Source organism: Chrysochloris asiatica, unplaced genomic scaffold (assembly GCF_000296735.1).
Source record: "Chrysochloris asiatica unplaced genomic scaffold, ChrAsi1.0 scaffold00026, whole genome shotgun sequence".
In the NCBI taxonomy this organism is placed as follows: Eukaryota; Metazoa; Chordata; class Mammalia; order Afrosoricida; family Chrysochloridae; genus Chrysochloris; species Chrysochloris asiatica.
In genome coordinates this window covers 15,286,787-15,314,559 of record NW_006408544.1, presented here as the reverse complement: position 1 = coordinate 15,314,559, position 27,773 = coordinate 15,286,787, and the positions used below count along the sequence as shown (strand labels likewise).

General features: G+C 37.0%; 1 protein-coding gene across 1 annotated transcript in view; it reads right to left on the bottom strand.

Moving 5' to 3' along the window:
• Window positions 1–14,885: 14,885 nt before the first annotated feature.
• The window catches only part of LOC102836274 (chromosome unknown open reading frame, human C1orf185), a 31,760-nt gene continuing 18,872 nt past the window's right edge, over window positions 14,886–27,773 (bottom strand). Inside the window, exons 4-5 of the mRNA XM_006839753.1 lie at window positions 18,519–18,555; window positions 14,886–15,308 (exon numbers count right to left, since the gene is read on the bottom strand). Coding sequence (XP_006839816.1) covers window positions 14,914–15,308; window positions 18,519–18,555 — 432 coding nt within the window. The 3' untranslated portion in view covers window positions 14,886–14,913. The remainder of the gene's footprint in view (window positions 15,309–18,518; window positions 18,556–27,773) is intronic.

Below are 27,773 nucleotides of genomic sequence, written 5' to 3'. Positions count from 1 at the left end.
ACTGGTGCATTCAATCCATTGACATTCAATGTAATTATCGATAGGTATGAATTAATTGATGCCATTATGTTAAAATTTTAGTAGTGATGTTTGTTCCTTTGTTCTGCATGCTTTCTTCTGCTGAGTTTGTGGTTTTCTGCTATTTCTTGTTGGTTTCTTCTTAGTTTTCATGTTTGCTTGTTCTGCTTGGAAGTTCATTTTCACAGTAATATTAACTTTCTTTGGGGTTACCTTATAGTTTATTAACTTTTCCCTCCATTTAAGACAATTTGTTGTATCCTGTAATCTACCTGACCTCACCACCTGGATCTCTGTTCCTATATTTTCCCCTTCTTTGACATTGGTATTATTTTGATCTTTGGTTGACCTCCCAGCTCTTTTGAATTCATTGTTGTAATTTTTTTCTGTACTGGACTCTGTTATTCGTCGTCTGAGTTTCAGGTGGTGTCAGGCCTAACTTTAGAGTACAATTATTCCCTGGACATTCACCATTAAGATGTGATTCCACTGTATTTTTATGAGACAATTTTTGTGAGAAAAATATTGCCTGAGACACTTGTTTTCTACAGAGAAATGACAAAGTTATGGTACTAACAGACAAAATGTTAGAACAGCTGTTACAAATATACTTCATATGTTTAAAGAGATAGAGGAAAATGTTAAGATAATAAGGCGATAAATGGAAGATATAATAATGACTGAAATGGAACTTCTATATAATACATATATGAAATAAAAAAATATCCTGGATGGAGTTAATAGAATATTAGACACTGCAGAAGAAAAGGTCAGTGAACTTGAAGACAGCAATAAAAACTGTTCAAAAGGAAGAACACAGAGGAAAACAACAAAACGAAGAAACAATATCAGTAACGTGTGGAACAAAACCAAACATTCTCACATATATGTAATAGGAGTCCTGTGGGGTAGGAGAATGGGAAAAAGGCAAAAAAAAAAAAAAAAAAAGAGAAGAAATAATAGTAAAAAATATCTTAAAGTTCATGAAAACAATGACTCTGTAAATTCAAGCAAAATAAACATTAAGAAAACAACAACAAAGAACATTATAAACAAAGTACTGAAAACCAGTTATAAAGAGAGTATGTTTAGAACACTAATAGAAAAAAAATAACATATGATATACAAAAGAACAAAGATAAGAATGGGAAAATACTTCTCATCAGAATAGCAATATATTTGGGGAACTGATATGAACAACTACCAATATAATTTTCCATATTGTTGCTGCTATGTGCTGCAAAGTATCTTTGAAAACTGAAAGTGAGATAAAGATTATTTTTAGGCATAAAATGAGATAATTCACTGACAGCAGATATGGACTATGTTAAAGAAAATTCTTCAAGCATAAGACAAATATGTAAGATGTAAACTAGGATCAACACAAGTTAAGTTCAGTGCATTGGAAATTTATAAATAATAAGCAAATACAATTGACATTTGTCTTACTCTTATTCTTCTTAAAAAGTTATTTACTGTTTAAAGCAAAAGACATACTATACGGCAAAAGTAGAAGTAAAATGAATGACAACAATAATATGAAGAATGATAGAGGGAAAATGAGTATATTGTTGTAAGATTCATTTTTGTTTTCATTAAGTGATGCCAACTTGATTCTGACTCATAGCGACCCTATGTATAACAGAGCAAAATACTGGCCAGACTTGTGCCATTCTCACAATTATTGGTATGTTTGAACTCATTGTTACAGATATTAAGTCAGTCCATCTTGTTGAGGACCATTCTCTTTTCTGCTGACTCTTTTGATTACCAAGCAAGATGTCCTTCTCCAGAGACTCATTCCTCCTGATAACATGTCCAAAGTGCATGAGATGAAGTCTCCCCATCCTTGCTTCTAAGGAGCATTCTGGCTGCGCTTTCCCTAAGACAGATTTGTTTTCCTGGTAAATCCATGGCACTTTCAGAGCCCTGGTACGGCGCTGTATGGTAAGCTCTGGACTGCTAACCACAATGTTGGCAGTTCAAACCCACCAGCCATCTTGATAACCCTATACAAGGACGCTATGACTTGGAACTGACTCAATGGCACACAACAACTACAACAACATGACATTTTCAATATTCTTCACCAACACCACAATTCAAATTCATTGATTTTTCTTTATTTTCCCTATTTTATGGTCCAGCTTTCACATGCATATGACGTGATTGAAAATACCATAGCTTGGGTCAGGTGCACCTTAATTCTTAAAGTGACATCTTTGCTCTTTAACACTTTAAAGAGGTTTTTGCAGCAAATTTGCCCAATGTAATACATCGGTTGATTTATTTTTTTTTTAAAGTTTTTATTGTGAATTGAGTGAAAGTTTACAGGGCAGATCATCAGTTTTACATTCAACAAATCATGTACTTTGTTTCATTACAATGGTTATAATCCCCTCCATGTACCAACAGTTAGCAGTATTTCTCTCTATTCATTTTGGCTCCTTTTTTTTTTTTTTTAAAACACTCAGGCATATATAATAATTTAAACCACCAAAGTGCACAATCTGAATGTTGACCTCCTGACTGCCAGCTCTTAGTCCCTCTCTCCATGATTTCTTGACTGCTGTTTCCATGAGTGTTGATTGTGGGTCCAAGTAAAATGAAATCCTTGACATCTTCAATCTTTTCTCTATTTATCATGATGCTATTTATTAGTTCAATTGTACAAATTTTTATTTTCTTTAGGTTGAATTTAATTCATACTGAAGACTGTAGTCTTTGATCTTCATCAGGAAATACTTCAAGTCTCCTTCACTTTCAGCAAGCAAGGTTGTATCATATGCATATTGACGGTTGTTATCAAGCCTTCCTCCAAACTCAATGCCACATTCCTCTTCATATTGTTCAGCTTATTAGATTGTTTGCTCAGCATACAGATTAAATAAATATGGCTAAAGGATACAACTTGCACATAAATGCCTCTCAGATCCTTGACTCACACCTTTCCTGGTTTTAAACCATGCACTATCCTCTTGTTCTTTTAGAATGACTTCCTCTTGGTCCATGTACAAGTTCCACATGAACACAATTCTGTATTCTGGAATTCCCATTCTTTACAATGTTACCCATAATTTATTATAATCCAGTCAGCGGAATGCTTTGGCACTGTCAACGAAACACAAGTAAACTTCTGGTATTCTCTGCTTTCAGCCAAGATCCATTTGGCATCAGCATTGATATCCTTCATTAAATCTGGTTTGAATTTGACAGCTTCCTGATGATATTCTGCTGCAACTATTTTTGAATTATCTGAAGCAAAATTTTACTTGAATGTGATATTAATGATGTTCAATTATACCTTATTCTGTTGGCTCACATTTTTTGAAATGGGCACAAATTTGGGTCTCTTTCAAACAATTGGCCAGATACCTATTTCCAAATAGGCATTGGGTAGTGCTTCTCACACTGCATCAATCTGTTAAAATATTTCAATTGATATTCCATCATTCTAGTAGCATTATTTTGTTTTCTAATGCCTTCAGTGCAGTTTGAACTCTTCCCTCAAAACCACTGGTTCTTGATTATATGATACCTTTTGAAACGGCTGAACATTGACCAATTCTTTTTGGTACAATGACTCTGTATTACTTCTATCTTCTTTTGATGCTTCCTGCATTATTCAATATTTTCCCCATAAAATGCTTCAATATTTCAAGTCAAGGCTTGAAAATTTTCTTTAGTGGAAAGCCAGTTTTATCGATCTGAAGGGTCAGAAAAGGAATTTGGGCCTGCCAGAGCGGCTAGAAATTGAAGTGCTGGTTCTATAAGGGGTGGAATCTGAAAAGGAGTGGATTATGGAAAGTGAAATCCTAAACTTGCACATAAATGCCTCTCAGATCCTTGACTCATCCTTCAAATGTACATTCATGGGTGAAAATGTTAGGTATCCTGGATAGAAACAACAACTGGAAAACGGAAAAAGCAAAGCAGACATTTTAGCTGCTGAGTACCTTAACAGAGAGTTTTTGACCTCTGATAAAATTGAATACTTTCTTGATTTGAATAAGTAGAAATAAGGTAAGATCTCTAGATATGAAATGATCTTAACGGCATCACCACAAGTTGTGGCTCCTCAACCTCTTCCCAGATGTGAGCCAGTTTAAACCCCAGTGTCCTTTAGATGAAGAGTAGCTGAGTTTCTTGGAGGAAGGGACCCTACTACTATGCCAAAATTTTCTACTGTAAATCTTCCCCCCAAATTCTTGCAGACACTTACCATTGGGCTAATGGAAATAATCATACTTTTTGATGGATAATTAGATACGGAATGTCTTAGATATCTAGTGCTGCTATAACAGAATTTAACAAAAAGAAGTTTATTTTGTCACAGTTTCGGAGGCTAGAAGTTTGAATTTAGGGCATTGTCTCTAAGTGAATGCTTTCTTTCTGTGTTAGCTCTTGAGGAAGGTCCTTGTCTCTTCGAGTTTCTGCTCCTGGGTGATCTTCATGTGGCTTGCCAGCTCTCTTCACCTATCTCAGCTTCTTTCTCGTTTGTTTCATCTTCTCTATATCTCAAAAGAACTTAACTTAAAACACACTCTACATTAATCCTGCTTCATAATGATATTATAACCATAGACGTTAGAATTTACAACACATATTTTGGGGGGACATAATTCAATCCATCACATTGGTTGTGACCAGATACTAATTCCTGGAGATCTAAAATGTAACAGTGGTCCACAAGTGAGAAAAGTGTCTTTAGAGATCATGATGATTGTCTGTCACCTTGATTGGACCATAATTCTGAGTGGTTTGGCAATTGTGTAGTGATGAGTCATCCCCCGGAATGAGCTCTTACATAATGTAATCACTTCCATAACAAGCTCTACTATGAGCAGCCAATCAGTTGGAATGGCATTTCCTTGTGGTTATGGCCTGCATCTAGTATATATAGACATTCTGGAAATGCTTTCTTTTTGATCAATTTGGATCCTGCACCTGTCTTGTAATCTGACTATTGGTTCTCGGGACTTGAGCCAGTGGCCTACCATATTGCCTGCCAATCTTGGGATTCATTAGCCTCCACAGCCTGTGAATCAGTAGTCTGCTGTCTTATCCGCCAGTCTTGAATCCATCAATCTCTACAGCCTACCAGTCTTGAGTTGATCAGCCCCTGCAGTGATGTGAGTTAGGAGACCAAGGACTATACAATCTCTACAACTGCGTGAGCCATTTCCTACAGAAAAATCTCTCTTTCCCTACAGAAAAATCTCTTTTTCCCTAATGGACCAAACAAACATCAGTCTCCACAATCCTGAGTCCAGAAGAACTAGATGGTGCCTGGCTACCTCTACAAACTGCTCTGTAAGGGATCACATTAGATGATTCTGGATACAGTGGGACAAAAACGTGCAAAAACCCCTCAAAATTATAAAAAAGAACAGAACTATTAGTTGGATAAAGATTGGTGGAACTCTCAAGACCACGACCCTTAACCTTTAGATCTGGAAATAACCCCACTTCCATGGTTAAGTTTTCAGCCAAACAATGGACTTGCCTATAAGGGGAACAATGACGCTAGTGAGGTATGCACTCCTTAGAATAATCAACAACTTGAAATCAAAAGGGCAACATTTGCCCAAGGACAAGGTTCAGCAGGGTTAGGAAAAAGAGAAGAATGGAGACAGGAAACACAGGGAGGAAGAAGGATAAGCTATTATCATTATTTTTTTAAGTTTTGTCTCAAGTCCCAAATAACTTATTGAAGTAGACATATTTAGCAAATGGCAGAATCTTCATATTTATTCCCTGACCCATGGAATGAAGTCTGTTATGATAGAAAAGGACAGTGGAAGCTACTAGTACTGATTTTCAATATAAAAATAGAAAGCCAAAAACAAAACCACATAGAGAGATTGAAGAAATTAATGCCCTTTAAAGAATGAAGGGGTGGTGATTCTTGCCACAACCTCTTTCTACTTGCCTATTTAAGCTGTGAGATAGATGGATCTTGGGAAATAAAAGTGGATTGCTGTATTAGACATATCCTCCAATTATAACTGTTGCTTCAGGTGTTTCATTTCTGGAGCAAATCAATAAATTCCCTTGCCGTCTATAATCCAGCCATTCATCTGGAAAATACTTTTTTCTATATCTTTCAGTATAAGCCACAAGAGGCAGTTTGACTTCACCTGCAAGGGTCAGTACTACACTTTAATAATTCTAGCTCAGGGTTATAGTATCTCTTTAGTACTCTGATTTCTCTCCATTCCATAGAATACCACAGGATGTTAGTAATATCATGCTGACTGGATCTGGTGAACAAGAATTAACAACTATCCTAGATACCTTGGTAAGATATATGTGTGCCAACCAAACCAAACCCAATCCACTATGGTTGAAGCAATTCCAATGCAGAGTGACCCTATAATAGGACAGAGTAGAGCTTCCCCCATAGGGTTTCTAAGGCTGTAAATAGCTTTACGAAATCCACTTGCCTCATCTTCCTTCTATAGAATGGCTGTTGTTAAGTGCCATGGAGTTGGTCCCAACTCATAGTGACCCTGTGTAGAAGAGTTTCTGAGGCTGTACATCTTTGTGGGAGTCTCATCTTTCTCCTATGAGGCAGATGGTGGGCTTGAACCACCAGCCTTGTGTTTCACAGTCCAGTACTTGTCCTGTGGAGCCACTGCTACTAGGCTTCAAGGTTTGACCTTTCAGTTAGCAGCCCAATACTTAACCCACTGTGCTACTAGGACTCCTAGCGCCAGAGGGTGGGAAATAAGTTCCAAAATCAAGGATGCTCGGTCTCAGTAAAATTACCAGACAATGAGCAGCCTGAAGCATGTCCATATATACACTCCAAGAAGAAAGATCTAAAAACAATGTCTAGTTGGCATCTTTGGGTTTTAAAGGCAACATATACCTCACTTAGATATGCTTTGTTCTTGTTGTTGTTGTTGTTAGGCACTGTCTAGTCAGTTCCAACTCTTAGCAACCTTATACACAACAGAACAAAACATTGCCCGGTCCTGCGCCATCCTCACATGTGTGCTATTCTGACCCATTTATGAAGCAACCTGATAAAGTGTCAGTTCTAAAGGGATCTAGAAGAATAAATGACTACAATGAATCCAGGTTGTAAGAAAATTGTTTTGCTATTTGATCATATGAACCAGCAGATCCATGTTACTTGAAATGTCCATAGCAGATAGAGATGTATGGAGACTTCAGCAGGCCAGTATTTGAGGGTGAGTAAAAAATTATCTGCACTCTGGATGTACAATTTATTTTAATCAACTCTTAGAAAAGACAAAGACATCATTTTTTGACATAAGTTCTTTGCTTTTCAATACACCTTTTCCATCTGTCAACAAACTTTCATATTACCTTACTTAAAAATGTTTTAGGCTGAGCTTCGAGCCACGAATGCACAACTGTGTTCATTTATTCATCAGAGATGAGTCTTCATCCTCGAAGGGCTGCTTTCAGGGGACCAAACAGATGAAAGTCTGATGGAGCAAGATCAGGACTATAGGGAGGATGTTTTAACACCTCAAAATGAATTTTTTGCTGAATGTCAACAGTACGGGCAGAGGTGTATGAACATGCATTGTCATGCAAGCTCACAACACCATTCGATAGCAGTTCTCTGTGTTGAATCCCAAATTTAGGCTTCAGCTCTTCAGTGAACATTTCACTGTAATGAACACACTGATGATTGTTGAACCTTTTCCTGATAGCGCTTCAATAGGCTCTTGAGAATCGAAGAAAACTGCAAGCATCAATTTTCCAACTGAAGGTTGACTTTTGAACTTTGCCTTAGTCTGTGATTGAGGATGTTTCCATTCCACACTCTGCCATTTACTCTCAAGCTCATAGTGATGAGTCCATGTCTTGCCACCAGTAATGATTTTTTTTTTTTTTTCAAATAAACTTTTAGCTTCTTTTGAGTACTGGTCTAAATTTTATTTGCAGATGTCAAAAAACTTCTGTTTATGCTCTTCCGTGAGTTACTTTGGTATCATGTTGCAAAAACTTTTCAAAACGTAAGTGTGTTGTGGATTATTTCATAAGAAGAGTCATGGTTGATTTGCAAATGACTTGCCCCATAGTCCACTGTCACTTGTCTAATTGACAGAATCATTTCATGTGCATGCTCAATGTTGTCATCATCCATGGACATGCACAGGTGTTTTAATATAACCAGAGTACAGGTAAGTTTTGATTCATCCTTGTACATTAATCAGTGCTTATAGGATTTGAAGCAAAATGATGTCTTCTCCTGCCAATACTTACTCTCCTTTTGGAAACAGGCTTTGCTCCTAGACTCTACCTGAAACTTAACAAGTTACTATGACCACTAATTTACCATATGCTTTGAAGTTATTATAAATGGAGAGTTTTCTGATTAACCAAGATTGATAGTTAAGGTTTTGTGTCAACTTGGCTGGGCCAGAATTCTCAATGGATTGGCAGTTAAGATGTAGTCATCCCCCATGATGAAATCTAATATAATATTATCACTGCTATGATGTTATCTGCTATGAATAGTCAACCAATTAAAAAGAAATTTCCTCAGGGGTGTGGCCTGCTTACAATATATTGGACCCTCAGGCAGAGCTTGTTTTCTGCTGGATCTGGATCCTATATCTGGCTCATTTGACCTCTGGTTCTTTGGACTTTAACCAGTGGCTTGTGCTATTGCCTGTCCATCCTAAGAGTTATCAGCAGCCTGCCATCTTACCTGGAAACCTGTCTGCCTGCCACCTGACCTGCCAATTTTAGTTCATCAGTTCTGAAGCTACATAAGTCAGAAGCCTCCCGCCTAACATCTGACCCACAGACTTGGGACTTGCCTATCTCTACAGCCATTTCCTTGATATAAGCTTCTTTTTATATATACATATATAAGTTTCACTGTTTTTACTTTTCTAGAGATCTTCTACAAGATAAAAATTATCATACACATGTACACTTGAATACAATTGGGTCATGTAAAATTGGGCCTGAGTAGATAGACTCTATCTACTCAGAAGGCACAAATAAATTGCATGAAGACATGGTTAAGTTACTGTTGTCACATCATCTTCTGTCTCTCAATGCATGCCTATAATGTCAAGAGAAGTTGACTGAGGAAAAAATTATTTGACCCTGGAATGTCTGCATGATATGTCAGCATCACCTGAAAGTGTATAGCTGAAGTACCACAGCACTGCTTGGGATCAGCCTTGATGGCTAAGAGTAAAGGAAAGCATTCTTAGTAGAAAGAATTATGAGGTTGATATTTGCCTGGAAAGATCAATGGTCAGAGATGTAGGTCTTCACTGATTCATTGGCAATGGTTAATGGTTTGGCCAGATGGCTGGAGAATTTTAAGAAATAACACTGGAAAATTCATGATAAGTAATCTGAGGAAGAGGAATGAAGATAAATTTCCCTTAAAGGGCACAATGGATGAAAACCAATTTGAGGATCTTGTGAATGTTTCCCCAAGAGCAGCATCAGTCGAGGAAGATGTTAATAATCAATTGGACAAGGGGTTTTTAAAAATTAATATGAAGGCAGAGAACGTATTTTATTAGTGCAGCCAGCAAATTACAAAGCATTACAGAGGAAACAGCAATTTTGCTGAGTTTTGAAGTATATATGGACTTTGATATGTGAGAGGACATTTCAACACAAGAGAATAGTAGGAGCAAAATCACTGTGATAGGAAAGTATAAGGGAAGATGTACAGCCAGAGTGTTCCTTGGAATCCAGGATGGCCAGACTTCATCTCTCATACTGTGGACATATTGTCAGAAGGAACCAGTCCCTGGAGACTAGTATTATGTTTGGTAAAATGGAAGGTCAGAGAAAAAAAAGAAGACCCCCAATGAGATGGATTGGTACAGTGGCAGCAGCGATGGGCTCAAATGCAGCAATGAATGTGAGGTTGGTGCAGGGCAGGGCAGTGTTTTGTTCTGTCATGCATAGGTCACTTTGAGTCAGTACTGACTTGATGGCACCTAACAACTACAATAATAACAATTTCACTCAGTATGATGCCCTCAAGATCATCCATGTTATTAGGTATTTTTTAGGTTCATCATTGTTCTTCAAGGTAGCATAGTATTCCATTGTATTTATATACTAAAGTTTGTTTAACCATTCTTCCACTGTCTCCATCTTTTTGCTATTGTGAATAATGCTGCAACAACCACTGGTGTTCACATATATACTCGTGTCCTGTCTTGTATTTCTTGTGGATATATACCAAATAGAGGAATTACTGGATCATAAGGTATTTCTATTTTCAACTTTCTGAGGAAGTGCCATATAGTTTTTCAGAGTGGTTTAACCATTTTACAGTCCTACCAGCAATGTAGGAGGGTCCCAGTCTCTCTACACCCTCACCAGCATTTGTTGTCCTCTGTTTTATGGAACTTTGCTATTAATCCTGGTATGAAATGATGTCTGATTGTGAAGATAATTCTTTTGATGGATGTCAACCAGCTTCATTAAACAACCACCCTTGTCCTTTACAATGAACTCACGAGCAAAGTAACTGTGGTACTTCTACTCATTAAGTCTGATATGACTAATTAAGTCTGATATGACTCAGCTAATTCTGAGTACTCAACCTGAAACAGCAGAGACCAAAATTGGTTTCTCGTATCCTGGACCAGTTCCATGCTGTAAAAGTTATCACCTTTGTTCTCAGTGGTGTATATGCTTACTTTGGGATATGGATTTGCCGTCTCAGACCACAATGCTGAAATCCCAATATCGTCATTATGCGATTCAGAGTACTTTACTTCCTGTTATGATATACTGAAAACATTGCTCTGACCAAGAAATAATTTTGTTTATTTAATTAAATATGGTAAGGAGCTCTGGTAGCGTAGTGGTTACAAGTTGGGCTGCTAACCTCAAGGTCGGCAATTTGAAACTACCAGCGGTTCCATGGGAGAAAGATGAGGTGTTCTGCCCCTGTAAAGATTTACAGCCTTGGAATCCCTGTGTAGGGTCACTATGAGTCGGAACCGGCTCCACAGTACTTAACAACAACAACAACAACAACAATTAAATATGGTAATAGGCTCATGTTCATGGGATTTATTTATATTTTCATGTTTCCCATCTTAATGCAACAGCTTAATACAATGATGGAAGGCTCTTTTGAAGACTCAGTTTTAGTGCCAGCTAGCTCTGGTAGCGTAGTGGTTACGAATCGGGCTGCGAACCTTAAGGTCAGCGGTTCGAAACTACCAGCCGCTCCGCGGGAGAAAGATGAGGCTTTCTACTCCCGTAAAGATTTACACCCTCGGAAACCCTGTACAGGGTCGCTATGGGTCGGACCCGACTCGATGGCACTTAACAACAACAACAACAGCTCAAAATACTTTGAAGGGCTCAGGTAATGCCCTCCAGGATGTAGTATATGCTCAGCTACCAATATATAGTTCTGATTGTCTTATAGCCAGGATTTAGGGGACCAAGAAACAAGAGGTAAAAATAGGAGTGACTCCTATCACTACTCCTAATAATCCAGTAATGAATTTTTTATTTTCTGTTACAATTATGATCATATGACACAGAAAAATAAAGAGGATAGTAATTGTGGGCATTTTAGCAACCCTGTATAAAGGTTCTGAGAGCAGCTGGTGGGTTTGAACTGCCAACCTGAGATTAGTAGTCCAGTGCTTTGCGACTGAATAAAAACTTCAGTGAAACCATTTGCCATATAAATGGCCCCATAATATACATATATATATATAATGCTTTATTGTGAATTATGTGATAGTTTACATGGGAGAACATTAGTTTTACATTCATCCTATCGTATATCATTTCATTACCCTGGTTACACCATAATATATTTTTATAGTACATAAGCATTGGGAGACAATTCTCCATGGCTCGCTTGTATTTCTGCCTTGTGAGAAAACATACAAACTGCCTATGTTCTAAAGTATCTTTCAAGGATTTTTACGTAAGGAGGATAGTAAGGAGGATAGAGATAGTACCTCCTTCTGGAGCATACTTACTGGATGCCTACATACTTACTGGATAATAAAGATAATGTTTCCTTCTACAGCAAAGGACAGGTATGCTTACTGTTCATTACAAAGTATTTAATTCCCTAAACTCAGGCCCTTTCCTCTAATGCAAACCACTGTGTGCATAGGTATCACCTGGTCTTTTTCATACTGTTCTGTGGAAAGCAGAGTGTAAGAAACTGATGCAAAAATGATGATGCACTGGCTACTGCTATTGCTATGAATAATAAACTGTCTTTTGTCTCTGATCCAAGAACTTCATGTTTTCTATAAGAATCTATAAAACTGTTGCAAGCTAACTTGTCAGATTGAATGTAAGTGAAATCTCAGAACCTTCACAGTTCTTGGATTTAAGCTTACTTTAAAATGATGTATAATAATTTCATAAATGCTGCTCATTGGACTTTTCAAATAGAATGATATGTACACCTGTCATAGTTGGTAACATTTTAATTAACATGTAAATGCATTAGGTTTTGAAGAAACAAATTTAATATATTATATCGTTATAGTAAAACACTTACTTTATATGCACAAATCTCATTTGTAATATAGACACTTTGATTATATTAACAGAAATAAAAACTCTAATTTATGCAAAAAGGAAAACTTATTACAAAGTTACAAGGGTACATTACCAAAGCCAAGAACAACAGTTCAAGTCAGGCTTCAGGGATAGTAGCCAATAATAGAAACCAAATTTTGCTATATTGCTAAAGTTAAGCAAAAAGAAGACTTTATAGTTAGGATACAACGGTACCTTACCAAGCAAGAGCAGGGGTTATACTATGCACCAGAGTACCTTACCAAGCAAGGACAGGGGTTATAGCTCTGCCTCATGAAGGACTGGAAAAAGAGAATGGAGCGCTGTTAGAAAGAAAGCCCCGAATCACACTGTCCTGATCTCTCATCTCTGCTTTTCACTTTGTAAATACTACATTGCTCTCTTACTGTATATTTGCCTTTTCTTTCCAAACCTCATATCTTTCCATAGATCCACAGTTTATGGTCCTTCTATTCCAGAGACTAGTCCAGCAAGGCCAGAATCTCTTATCTCCAATTTTAAATTTAAATTCCTAGTAAGTTTTTAGGTCCTTACCAAAATTAGAGGTGACCATCTTCTCTAGAATAGACAATAAGACAGAAGTTGCAGGACATCAAGAAACCAATTAAAATTTGTTTTACTGTTCCATATAGACCTTAAGCTAAAATAAATTATACAGACTTAGGGGTGGAAACACAGAGTATGCTCCATTATAGGGAAATGATCAGGTGAATGCTTCAAGAGAGAAATATTCTAATCTCTTTTAATATGCATTTCCCCTGTGTTATAGTTAAGGTTTTGTGCCAACTGGATGGGGCTAGGATTCCAGTGGTGTGGCAGTTGAGATGTGGCCATCCCCATGATGAGATCTAATACAATGTAGTTAACTCTATGATAATTGGCTATGAGCAGCCTATCAATTGAAAGGATACTTCCTTGGAGGTATGGCCAGCTTCCAATATAATGGACGCTCAGGTAAAGTTTGCTTGCTTTCTGCTGGGTCTGGACATTGCATCTGGGTCATCCTCTAATCTCCAGTTCTTTGAAGTTGAGCCAGTGGCCTGCTCTATTGTTTACCTTCCTTCCTGCCTGCTAGATCTGTCGGCCTGTCTGCCTGCTGGAGCTGCCTGCCAATCTTGGCTCATCTGATCCATACTTGGGACTCTCTCCCACCTGTACAACTGTGAGCCATTTTCTTGATATAAACTCCTCTTTATATATATACATCTATATATAAAGTTTTGCTTCTCTAGAGAAACCAGCCTAAGAAATCCTGGAACCGAATTTGTTCTTTGTCTTTGAGACAAGATTATTTTCATTAGGGAATATCTGGGTGATGCAAATGGCTAAGCATTTCCTTATTAAATGCAAGGTTTTCAGTTCAAACTCACCCAAGGACCCCTCGGAAGAAATGTCTGGCAATCTGTTTCTGAAAAGTTACAGCCTTGAAAATTCTATGAGTTTTCAATTTGTTCTGCAATGATGAGTTGGAATCAACTTAATGCCTGTTAGTTTTTGTTGTGGTTGTTTTTGTTCTTTCATTTATTGTAACTGGTATAATTTATCTCTTGAGAAGGTACGGAAAGGTCTTGGTATGAGTAATTTAAGTATAAAAGATACCATTCTACTTTGTTAATTGTTCTTCCCAAGGGAAATAAAAGGGATTAATTATAGCAAGGTTTTTTTGGCAAAAAAAGAAAAAGATTAATTACATGGTATATGTCAGAAGACCTGAGATCCAAAACAGAAATCATTCAATTGTCTCTCAGACTAGTGGAAAACTCTGATTCATGTAGGTGCCTATGAACATAGCTGCTCCCTTTCTCAGCATAGAGGGTTGGGAGCTAACGGTTGATTCTGAGAAACAGAGATGGGAAAGGAGAGGAAAGACAATTATTTTCTGGATTCATTACAGTCACATGTAGGAACAGAGTAATATTGCCTATGAAAACATGACATAATATCTGAATGGCAGGTAACTTGTGCATCTAAATTTTAGAAAAGCTGATAGTCCCCAGTCCTACCCATACTAAAATAAAACTGAAAATGTCAAAAATATGTAGACTGTTTTATTAAAAAATATACTCGTGCTGAGGATTTCTTAAAATATTTCTATTGTATGCTGAAATACATTCCCTCCTATTTCTTATGCTTTTTGATGAGGTAGAATGAGTTAAGATTAATGTCAATGATATCACTCTAACTCTTCCTATGATTTTGTTTCTAGAAATGAGTACCAGCAAGAAAGTAGAACAAAAAAGCAATAGTAGTGTGGAATTGTTAAGAGACTCAGAAATTGATCATTCAGTTTTAACTTTACCTGATTTCGGTATACACAAGATTTCAAAATGAAGAAAGTCATTCAATAGTATGTTGAAGGTTTTGTATTTCAACCTCTGTATTTCTTTGTGAAAGCATTTCCTTAAGGTCGTCATCTTTTGGATCATCAAAAAGTGTCCTATTCGGTACATTTCCAGTAGATTCTTCTAATGAAATGGTTGACAAGTATGAAAATACTTTTTCCATTAGAGGTTCCCTGAGAAAAGGCATTTCAGAGTTCGTTTTCTCTTGAGAATCATCTGAAAACCATTCATCAGCTGCTTCTATACTTTGACTGTAACAGGACTCAGATGATAATGGTGATAAGCTTATTGTAACACTGCTGCAATTTATTGTTGAGCTCGTCTCTGATGGGTCACATGTGACCGTATTTGTTTCAAGGCAGAGTTCATCTTTAGAGTGATCTTTAATTACTGTAAAAGAAAATTAAATTTACATGAATATTACAGATTTGTATACCAAATATTAATCACAAGGACAGTGTTACTTTTTAAAATTCAGATTCTTTTTAGGGCTATCATGTATGTTGTTGTTAAGTGCCATCTAGTCAGTTCTGACCCATAGCAACCTTATATAGGGTTTCTAAAGAGAAGCTGGTGAGCTTGAACCACAGACCTTGCATAGGCTAATGTTATAGAGAAAATTCAGAGTTGCTGTCATCACCATAGAATGTTAAATATATATTTGAAGATCTAGGAGTATTTTCACAATAAGAGTAGAGGTGTCTATTCTAAAAAAAAATCAAAAGGAAGTATATCACGTGACCCTGTTTTAAGGAAAAGATTCTAATCAGGCTAGAAAAATCAGTTTTAGAAATGTCCCTCAGTCATAAAGGGAGAGGTTTTCTTAACAATTTCTAGCTAAATGTTATCTTATTATTATTTTCAGTCAATTAAAAAAATATATGCCTTCTTAGGTAGGCACTTAGAAAAAGTTTGGTCCATTGTGGGAAGGGCTTAAGGGTTGATTCTATACTAATAAGCGTAACAACTAACATTCCTATCATCATTAATTTCTAATTGATTCTGACTCATAGTGGCCCCATAGGACACAGTAGAATTGCCCCATAGTGTTTCTGAGACTATAAGTCTTCATGGGCACAGCCTTATCTTTCCCAGATCAGCTGGTGGGTTTGAACAGCTGGCCTTGAGCCTAATGGCCCAATACCCAACCCACAGCACCACCAGGGTACCTTAACATTTCTATGTTGTTTTTGTAAAGTGCTGTCAAGTTCGTTCTAACTCACAGGACTCTGTATAGGGTTTCCAAGGAGCAACTGGTGGGTTTGAACTGCCCACCTGTATAGGGTTTCCAAGGAGCAGCTGGTGGGTTTGAACTGCCCACCTTGAGGTTTGCAGTTAAGTACTTGTCTACAGTGTCATTTGTTTCTGTTAAGTACTGTTGAGTCGGGTTTCCGAGCAGTGGTTTGTGGGTTTGAACTGACATGCTGAGGTTCAAACTAACCTTACACACCAGTACTTATTCCAGAGCGCTATGCTTTAATTGTTAAGTGCCTTGAGTCCGTTCCCACTCACAGTGACTCTGTAAAGGGATTCTGAGGGGCAGTTGGTGGGTTTGAATCGCCACCTTGCTGTCAAATCAACTCTTGTGGTCCAGTGCTTATCCTGCAGCGCCACACCAGGACTCCTCAGTACCATTGTAGTTAAGTGCCATTGAATCGGTTCTAGTTCATAGCAACCTTCAGGGTCGAGTCCTGGTGTGGCGCTGTAGGATAAGCACTGGACTGCGAGGTTGGTTTGAGCTGTAAGATCAGTGGTTAAAATTCTCCAGTCACTACTCAGAAACCCTACAAAGGGTCGCTCTGAGTCGGAATGGCTCCACAGCACTTAAAGCGACAGCAACAACACTTAGGGTTTAACCAAGAGACAAATATTACAAATTTATAACTTTATTTAAAATACTTGCAGGATAAAGAATTTAGCTTTACCTTAAGTGATTTAGCTTTTGCCCTTGGTTCCTAAGCAGTGGCCTTTGGAATTTTGGAATTTTGATAAGGATTCCAGACTGGACAGGTTATGCCAGACAGGCAAGTTGGATAGGGGCTCCTCAGGCCTGAGGGACCTACCTTGTGATGATTACCTCATGGTAGTCAGGCCAGAAAGCTCTATGGCAGGATGCCTGCAGATCACCTTGTGATATCAACTGACCTCCAGGGTACCTCGTGATCTCAGTGATGATCACCTCATGCTGGCCAGGCCAATGAGCCCTACCTAGTGACTATCTCATGATTATCTACTAACCTTAGGGGAAAGGGGTGGGAGTTTGCATTATATGATGCAAGACAACCCCAATTTAAAATTCTAGACACCAAACTTTCATTAGCTTCCTGGTTGGTAAAACATCTTTGTGACACAGAAACTCAGGGTTGGGAACCCTTCTAGACCTTGCGCTATGCACCTTTTCTTTATGTTGATTCTGATTTGTATTCTTTATAATTAAACTGTAATCTTAAGTATAGCATTTTCTGTGAGTTCTGTGAATTGTTCCAGCAGATTGAACCTGAGCAAGTAGCAGGGTGGGAGGCAGCAGGTCAGAAGTAAAGGGGCCGAGGACTGCTAAGCAGGTATCTTTAATGCAGAGAGGAAAACACCCTGAGTCTATGGTCATCCAGGCAGAAGTGAGGGAAGCTCCTGACCACCCTTCCCGCACCCTCCCTAAACTTACAGCTGATGAACTGTGTGCCCTTTTAATTTGTGAGATCTGATCTAACTCCGGATGGGTTGGGCCAGAGAGATAAGCATATTGCAGCTGGTGTCATAGAAGTGAAAAAATAGGGATTTGATTACACTGATTATTTTCTTCATGATATGACATTGGAAGTTTTGCTTTTGTAAAGAATATATACACATTCACATACTAGTAAGTATTAATAATAAAAATGGATTTTCATGATATTTAAACATACTTATATACCGACTCCATGACACATAACAACAACAAATATAACATTTAGAGTCCTGGTGTAGCACTATGGGATAAGAACTGGACAGCAAATCATAGGGCGGGCTGTTCAAACCCACCAGATGTTCCTCGGAAACCTTATACAGTGTTATAAGGATTGTCTTTTTTTCTTTCAGAAAATTATTTTTATCATTTAACAACTCAGGGATCTTCAGTAGACAAGAGGATAACCTTGTGAGTATATGTGTGTGTGTATGAGAGAGAAACAATCCACAACAAACATCACAGTTCAACAATTTCTACATGTATGGTTCATTGACGTTACATATTTCACATGTGTCACCATGGTCACTATCTCTGCCCCTATTATTTCACCACTGTTATTACATATTTTCTGTTTCTTAAAGTTCTCATGTGTTCTTTAGAGTTACTGTTGTCATTTCAATCGCATAGAGATAATTCTTCACTAGCGTGCCATGCTCAAAGCAGACATTGCCTATTGAGCTAAATAGTTGCTTCATTTAAAGATAAATTCATGAGATAGTTTTGGCTTGAGGTTTAAAAGTTGTTTCCAAACAATAGATCTAGTAAATCTAGTATCCAATAAGAATTAGAAATTAGGATAGCTTCTTAATTCTTTAAGATATGAATCACCATTCATTGAATAAGATTTCTCCTAATAAAGTATTAAGAAAAAGTACCTTCTTTATGTGCTGCATCGTTTTTTCTTTCATCCTCCTACAAAACAAAGTTATTTGTATTTTTAAAATTGAAAATAGTTTTAGAATATATCATTTAAAAACATTGGATTTAGAAATTTATATAGAGTAATATATTCTAATATCATAATAAATATTTGATGAAAAATATGAATTTCTTTTCCCAAAATACATTGACAGAAAACAAAAAGTTGAGGTGTCATCTGAAAGCAATTTGGGTTGGTTCAAGAGAGCAGTCTCCAGCATAAGGGGTGAAAGGGTGAAGGAGAGTTCAAACAGGATTATTTCTCTCTAGCCTCACTAATTTAGGGTCATTTGATCAGAACTATTGATGTTATTGTTATTAGGTGGTGTCAAGCCAATTTGTAGGTGGTCAGAATTAGAGCAGACTAACAAATAATTCTAAATTTAGTCATTTTATGTTGCTATGTAACCACTGACCAAAAAAAAAAAAAAAAAAAAAATTCCAGCTGAAAGCCTTTTAAAAAATGGAGATAATCTCTTAAAGCAAATAAAACAATTGTTCAAACAATACGTTCCAGATGTGTTCTGGGAAGTGGAGTGGTTCGCAAACTTCAGGGAATCAGAATCACCTGGCAGGCTTGTTAAAATGCTGATTCATGTGCATACTACCAGCAGTATTTTTGGGAGTGGGGTTTGGAAGTCTACATTTATAACACACTCATTTTTTTTTTTTTTTTTAAAGGAAAAGTCACAGATCAGACTTCATCAACTTTAAAATGTCTTACCTATCAGATGATACCATTATAACAATGAGTAGTCAAGCCACAGTCTGGGGGAAAATGTTCACATTTGTATTGAACAATGGGCTTACATCCAGATTACTCAAAGAACTCTTACAAGTCACTAATTAAAAAAAATTTTTTTTATATAATCAACCTGGATAAGTCACAAAAGAAAATGTATGCCAGCCAATGCAAACATGAAAAAGTGTTCAAATTTTTTAATTATCAGGGAAATGTAAATTTAAAGCATGTTAAAATGTGATTTCATACTCCCTAAAACAACTATAAATAATTATAAATGTTGGCAAGGATGTTTAGTGTTATGGATTGAACTGTGACCCCTAAAATTATTTGTTGAAATCCTCATAAATTCCTGTAAATGTGCCCCTGTTTGGAAATAAGGGGTTATGTTAATGTTTTATTAATCATGTCATGACAGGAAAAGGTGAGTTCTAAACCCAATCACTTCTGAGTTACAAAAAAAAAAGAATAGAATGGACACAGACATATCCAGCGGGTAAAGATACCATATGAAGACAGATGCACACCACATCTACAAATCCAGGAACAACAAGGATTGCTGCAGCTACATGAAGCTGAAATGGACAAAGAGAGGGCCTACTTCTAGAGCCTCCAGGAATATGAGACAATAAATGTCTATTCTTTCAAGTCACCCATTTGTGGTCTTTTTGTTATGGCAGCCCTAAATAATTAAGACATTGAGCAATTGAAACTCTCACTATTGTTGATCAGAGTGAAATATGGTATTACCACTTTAGAAACCTGTTTGTCAGTTTCTCATAAAGTCACACATATATTTACCCAAGCTCCCACAATTTAGATAAACTAAAAATACATGCTCACAAAAAGTCTTGTATATGAATGCTTACAGCAGCCTTATTTATAATACCCCCCAAACTGAAAATGATGCAAGTACCCATCAAAAAAATACACAAATTGTTGTATATTTATATAATAGGACACTACTTAGCAATTAAAAGAATAAACAACTCTAATATAAACATTTTCCATTCATCTGTCAGTATGTCATACTGTGTTGGTTTTTGTGTTGCTGTGATGCTGGAAGTTGTGCACTTGTATTTTAAATATCAACAGGGCCACCCATGGTAGACAGGTTTCAGTGGAGCTTCCAGACTAAGACAGACGATGAAGAAGAAGGAAGACCACTTCTGAATGGTTAGGTACTGAAATCCTAATGAATAACAGCAGAACATTATCTGATATAATGCCGGAAGATGAGCTTCTCAGGTTGGAAGGCTCTTAAAATATGACTAGAAAGACCTGCCTCCTCAAAGTAAAGTTGACCTTAATGATGCAGATGGAGCAAAGCTTTCAAGACCTTCATTTTCTGATGGGGTACAACAGCTGCAAATATCCATTAATAATCAGAATGTGAAGTGTATGAAGTATGAATCTAGAAAAATGGAAATTTGTCAAAAATGAAATGGAATGCATAAACATCAATATAATAGGCATTAGTGAGCCAAAATGAACTGCTACTGGACATTTTGAATCTGATAGTCACATGGTTTACTATGCCAGAAATGGCAAATTGAAGAGGAATGGTGCCACATTCATCATCAAAAAGAACGTTTCAAGATCTATCTTGATGCCTGTGATAGGATAACATCCATATGCCTACAAACAAGATCAGTTAATATTATTATTCAAATTTACACACCAACCACTAAAGCCAGGTGATGAAACTGAAGAACTCTGCCTACTTCTTTAGTCTGAAATTGATCCAAAATGCAATCGAGATGCATTGATAATTACTGGTGACTGGAAAGTGAAAGTTGGAAACAAAAAGGAAGGATTAGTTGTTGGAAGATAAGGCCTTGGTTATATAAACAATGCTAGAGATTGAATTTTAAAAGACCAATGACTTATTCATTGCAAATATCTTTTCCCAACAACATAAAAGGCAACACATGGATTTCACCAGACGGAATACACAGGAATCAAATTGACTACATCTGTGGGAAGAGACGATGGAGAAGCACAATATCATCAGCCAAAATAAGGCCAGGGGCCAAGTGTGGAACAGACAATTGCTTATATACAAGTTCAGGTGGAAGCTGAACAAAATGAAAACAAATTCACAAGAGACAAAATATGACCTTGAATGCAGCTATTTGTCTCTCCGTGTGTGCAAGAAAGAAGTGTGATAAGAACTCAATAGGCTTGAAATTCATTAGTCCAACAGACTAATGGACTATGTGAACATCACTTTTTATGCCTCTGAGGCCAGAAGAACTAGATGGTGCCTGGCTACCACTACCAACTGCTTGAATCAGGATCACATTAGAGGGTCCCAGAGAGAGTAGGAGAAAATGTAGGACAAAAGTCAAAATTATTTAATAATGCCAATTAAAAAGTCTGGGTTTACTGGTCAGAAACAGACTGGAGGAACCAGAGACCATAGCCCTCAACAACTCTTCAGGTCTGGAAAGGAACTCACCTTCATGTCCCTATTTTCAGCCAAGCAGTAGCTAGGTTTATAGGTACAGACAACAGCACTAGTATAGCATGCTCACCATGGAATGGTCAACCATTTAAAATCAAAAGGACATTTTCCTAAGGACAATGTTTTTATTGTGAATTGAGTGAAAGTTAAGAGGACAGATCATCAGTTTTACATTCAACAAATCATACAACTTGTTTCATTACAATGATTATAATCCCATGATGTAGCATCAGTAAACAGTATTTTTCTCTATTCACTTTAGCTCTTTTTTTTTTTCTTTCTTTAAACAATCAGGCACATATAATAATTTACGCCACACCAAAGGGTACATTCTGCAAGTATGCCTCCTTGCCGCCAGCTCTCAGTCCCTCTCTTCCCATGAATCTAGAGTCCTCAGCTGCCCCCTCTCTCCATGTCCCCATTTCTGCCTCCATCTCTGGTGTTGTTGCTTCTCTGGATAGGGTCCCACATTTTGCTTGTGCTCTTCTCCTTTGATGGTCTTAGGGTCCTCTGTTTCTGGACTATAAGATTAACTTCTCCCCCGTTTTTGTTACAAAACTTCTACCTTTACAATTGTGACAGTCACAATTAGACGTAATAGCAGTTACTCACTATTGAATCATAAGAATCTTATTCCCTTCTCTTTTTATCAGACCCATCTAGACAAGATGAAAACTATTCAGTGGGGGCTCTATCTTTCCACACACACTCTTAAACTAAATCATGCAGGAGAATTTAATCATTGAAATGAAACAAAGCATATAATTTGTTGAATATAAAGCAGATGATCTTGTCTGTAAACCTTCACTCAATTTACAATAAAAAGTTTAAAAGTATATATATATGTTGCTGTTGTTAAATGCCTTGGCATTGATTTCGACTCTCTGGTTTCCAAAGAGTGGCTGGTGAGTTTGAACTACTGACCTTGCAGTTTAAGCCGATCTTGTGGTCCAGTGCCATGGAGTCGGTTCCGACTCATAGTGACCCTGTACAGGGTTTCCAAGGCCATAAATCTTTACGGGAGCAGAAAGCCTCATCTTTCTCCCATGGAACAGCTGGTAGTTTTGAACTGCTGACCTTGTGGTTCGCAACCCAATTCGTAACGCTACCAGAGCTTATATATATATATGTTGTTGTTGTTAAGTGCCGTCGAGTCCATATATATATAAGGAGCTCTGGTAGCGTAGTGGTTACGAATCGGGCTGCGAACCTTAAGGCCAGCGGTTCGAAACTACCAGCCGCTCCGTGGGAGAAAGATGAGGCGTTCTGCTCCCGTAAAGATGTACAGCCTCGGAAACCCTGTACAGGGTCACTATGGGTCGGAACCGACTCGACGGCACTTAACAACAACAACATATATATATATGTATATATAGCTTATAACAACCTTATGCACAATAGAATGAGCATATCCTACCTGAATTTAGAGACCATCAAGAATGGATTTGATGCACTGGACGCTAATGACCAGAGATCAAAAAAATTATGGGATGACATCAAGAATATTATATAGAAAGCAAAAAGACAGGAAAGAAAGAAAAGACAAAAATGGATGTCAGACAAGACGCTGAAACTTGCTCTTGAGTGTAGAGAAGTTAAAGTGACTGGATGGAATGCTGAAGTAAAAGAGCTGAACAGAAAATTTCAAAGGGCAGCTCAAGAAGACAAAGTCAAGTATTACAATGAAATGTGTAAGGACTTGAAGTAAGAAAACCAAAAGAGAAGAACACACTGAGCATTTCTCAAGCTGAAAAACTGAAGAAAATTTCAAGCCTTGAGTTTTAATATTGAAGGATTCCATGGGCATGATGTTGAAAGATGCAGAAAGCATCAAAAGAAAATGGAAGGTCCCGTGTAAACTATAACATAATTTACAATAAAACATTTTTTAAAAAATAAATAAAATAAAGCATTAAAAAAAGAAGATGGAAGGAATACACCTTCACTGTACCTAACAACAGGAATACACATATAACATAACATGGGTGAATCCTCCAAAATGATATTACATGAAACAAGTTAGTCATGTTTTTGGTAGATGCCATCAAATCAGTTCTATGACTCATAGTGACTCCATGTTCAACAGAATGAGACAGGTCCTGTGCTATCCTAACAAACATTGCCCTAAGTCCATTGTTGCAGTCATTGTTTCAATCCATTTCGTTGGATGTCTTCCTGTTTTTTCATGACACTCTTCTTTACCAAGCATGATATCCTCTTTCAGGAACTGGTCCCTCCTGATAACATGCCCAAAGTACAAGAGACTGTCTTGCCATTCTCTCTTCTAAGGAGCATTATGGCTGTACTTCTTCCAAGACAAATTTGTTTGTTCTTGTGGCAGTCCATAGAACTGTAGGATAAGCCCTGATGGGCAATTCAAATCCACTAGCTACTCTGTGGGAGAAAGATGTTCCTGTAAAGATTTACAGTCTCAGAAATCCTATAGAGGTTTTTTGTGCATCAGAATAGACTCAATGGCACCTAACAACAACTGACAGTCCATGATACTTTCAATATTTTTTGCCAACACCACAATTCAAACACATCAATTCTTCTGTGGTCTTCCTTATTCACTGTCCAACTTCCATGTGCATATAAGACTATTGAAAATACTGTGGTTTGGGCCATGTGTACCTTAGTCCTCAAAGTGACATCTTTGCTCTTGAACTTAAAGAGGTCTTGGGCAGCTGATGTGCTTAATGCACTATATTGTTTCATTTCTTGACTACTGCTTCCATGAGTATAGACGGTGAATCCAAGTACAACAAAATCCTTGATAACTTCAATCTTTTTTCCATTCATCATGATATTATTTATTGGTCCAGTTGTGAGGATGTTTGTTTTCTTTACATTGAGTTGCAATCTATAATGAAGATTGTATTCTTTGATCTTCATCAGCAAGTGCTTCTTTTCCTCTTAACTTTCAGCAAGCAAGGTTGTGTCTTCTCCTTATCCCATATTGCTAATAAACCTTCCTCCAATCCTGATGCCATATTCTTCTTTGTACAGTCTAGCTTCTTGGATTATATGCTCAGCATACAGATTGAATAAGTATGGTGAAAGTATAAAACCCTGGCACACAGCCAGGCAATATCCCTTGCTCTGTTTAAACAACTGTCTCTTGGCTACATACAGGTTACTCATGAGCACAATTAACTGTTTTGAATTCCCATTCTTCTCAATGCTATATATAATTTGCTATGATCCATACAAATGAATTCTGTGTGGCAGAAGAGCTGGCCATAAAAGATATATATTATATTATTCCTTTACATGAAATTTAAGAAGAGATAAAAACTAAACTTTCTTGATAGAAACCAGAAAATGCTGTTCTGATATGAGAAAGTGAACTTACTGGAAAAGGATATAAGGAATATCTTTTGTATATTATTTTGGGTGTGGGTGGACTGAGTATATTATTGTCAATGTTCATTCAGTGGAATACATATAGTCTTTGCATTCTATTGTAAATATTTTTTAAAAATCAATTTCATCTCAATGGTACTTTTCCCAAAAACTCAAACTCTATAACTTTAGTCTACTCATGAGAAAAACACCAGACAAAACCAAATTGTATGGATGTAGTAGCTCAAAATGCCAACTGAGAGGGAAGGAGTCTTCACATTAAGGGTCAAGCCTATTCCCTCAGTACAATGGGCAACTTGCACTTTGGCTACCTAAAATGGGGTAGAAGGGCTGGGGAGGGGGCTATAAAGGCACAAAGTGGCTGGCTTACAAGTTTTCAAGACAGGGTTTAGTTTAAGAGCGTGTGGGGAAAGATAGAGTCCCCATTGAATAGTTTTCATCTTGTCTAGATGGTTCTAAGGTGGGGGATAGGATTCTTTTCATTCAATAGTAATTGTTATCATGACTAATTGCAATGGTCACAACTGTATAAAAGTAGAAATTGTGTAACAAAAGGGAGGAGTAGTTAGTATTACATTCCAGGAACAGAGGATCCTAGGACCATCAAGAGAGAAGAGCATGAGTGGAATATGGGATCCTAACCAGAGAAGAAGGGACACCAGAGATGGAGGCAGAGGTGATGGCATGGAGAGCAGCAGAGGACTCGAGACTCATGGAAAGAGAAAGCTTGTATGCTAGTGGGCTGGAGGCTGGCTTGCAAAATGTGCCCTTTGGTTGTTTAAATGATTATATATTCCTGCATGTTTTTATGTACATAAAAAAAAAAAGAGAAAGAGAGAGAACAGAGTCAAATACTGTTAACTGATAGTGCATGGAGGGGATTGTAATCATCGCAATTAAACAAACTATGATTGGTTGAGTCCAAACCTGATATTTTCCCCTGCAAAGTATCACTGAGTTCACAATAAAGGCTTTAAAAAACAAAAGCCAAATTGAAGGACACCTTACAAAACAAACCACCAGCACAAATTAAACTGAAAAGGTCAGGTAAAATGAGAAAAGACTGAGACACAGATAAGAGAAGACTAAGGAGACATGATGAGCTAATCTTGGATTAGCAAAAGTACATTAGTGTAAAACATGGTAACATCCAATAAAGTCTGAAGTTACTTAATAGTAATATACTAATATTGAAGGAGCTCTGGTAGTGCAGTGGGTTAAAAGTAGGGCTGCTAAACACAAGGTTAGCAGTTTGAAACTAACACCTGAGAAAGATGAGGCTTTCTGCTCCTATAAAGATTGACAGCGTTGGAAACTCTATACAGGGTCATTATTCCACAGCACACCACCACCACCACACCAATGCTGATTTATTAGTTTTAACAAATATGATACTTTCAGTTTCAATTTTAACATGAGGGGAACTGAGAGAGGAATAGATAAAAATTTTATATTTATTATTTTTACAACTTTTATATGAGTCAAAATTATTTCAAAATAAGAAGTTTACTTAAAAATCATGTCACAAAAACATAAAGATATAAAGTTTACAGTAATAAAAGCTAACATAATATGTGCAAGGCTTTTATAAAGGCAATTATAATGCTTCATTGAAAATTATTAAGGATAACAAATAAATCAAGAAAGCAACCATGCTCATATATTAGAAATTTTAATATTGTAAATAATTTACTTTTCCCAGATTGAGCTAACACCATAAAAATCAAACCAAGTCCATTGCTGTCAAGTCAATTCTGACTCACAGCAACCCTCTAGGACAGAGTGAAACTGCCCCATAGGTTTCTAAGGTAATAAATCTTTACAGAAACAGACTGTTACATCTTTCTCTCATGGAGTGGTGGATAGGTTTAAACTGCTGAACTTTCATTTATTAGCTGAACACTTAACCACTTTGGAGGTGATTCCAAGTCACAGCGACTCCACATAGGGTTTCCAAAGAGCATCTGGTGGGTTTGAACCACTGAACTTGTGGTTAGCACTACAGTGCCTCTTCTACAGCACCACACCAGAACTTCACTAGGGCTTCTTATTTATATAATGCAGTATATTTCTCAAAAAGATTATCAGTAAATACTATTGGACACTTGGGGAAATGTATGGAAAAAAGTAAAATTGTTTCCCAACTTACGTGAAACACAAAAATCAATTCTAGATGGATTAAAGACCTGTGCTGACAAAACTATAAAACTCTTAGAAGACAATATAGAAGACTATATGATCAAGAAAGGAAGGAAATAATAAATCAAAAGGAAAAGGTTGAGATATTAGGTTACATTAAAAGTCAAAGAATTTTTTTGTTTCTCAAAACATACTATAAACAGAGTAAAAAGAAAAGCCACCGAGTGTATGAAAATATTGAAATGAACAAAACTGACAAAGATTAGTATCCAGAATAAATAACTTTTAAAACTGTAATTAAAAACACAATCAATAGAAAAAGGAATAAAAGATTTAAACAGGCATTTCATATGTTTTTGTTGTTAAGTGTAGTAGAATCAATTCCAACTCATAGCAACCCTGTATAGAGTTTCCAAGGAGCAGCTGGTGGGTTTGAACCACCAACCTTGTGGTTAGCACTCCAGTGCTTATCATACAGTGTCACACTATGCATTTCAC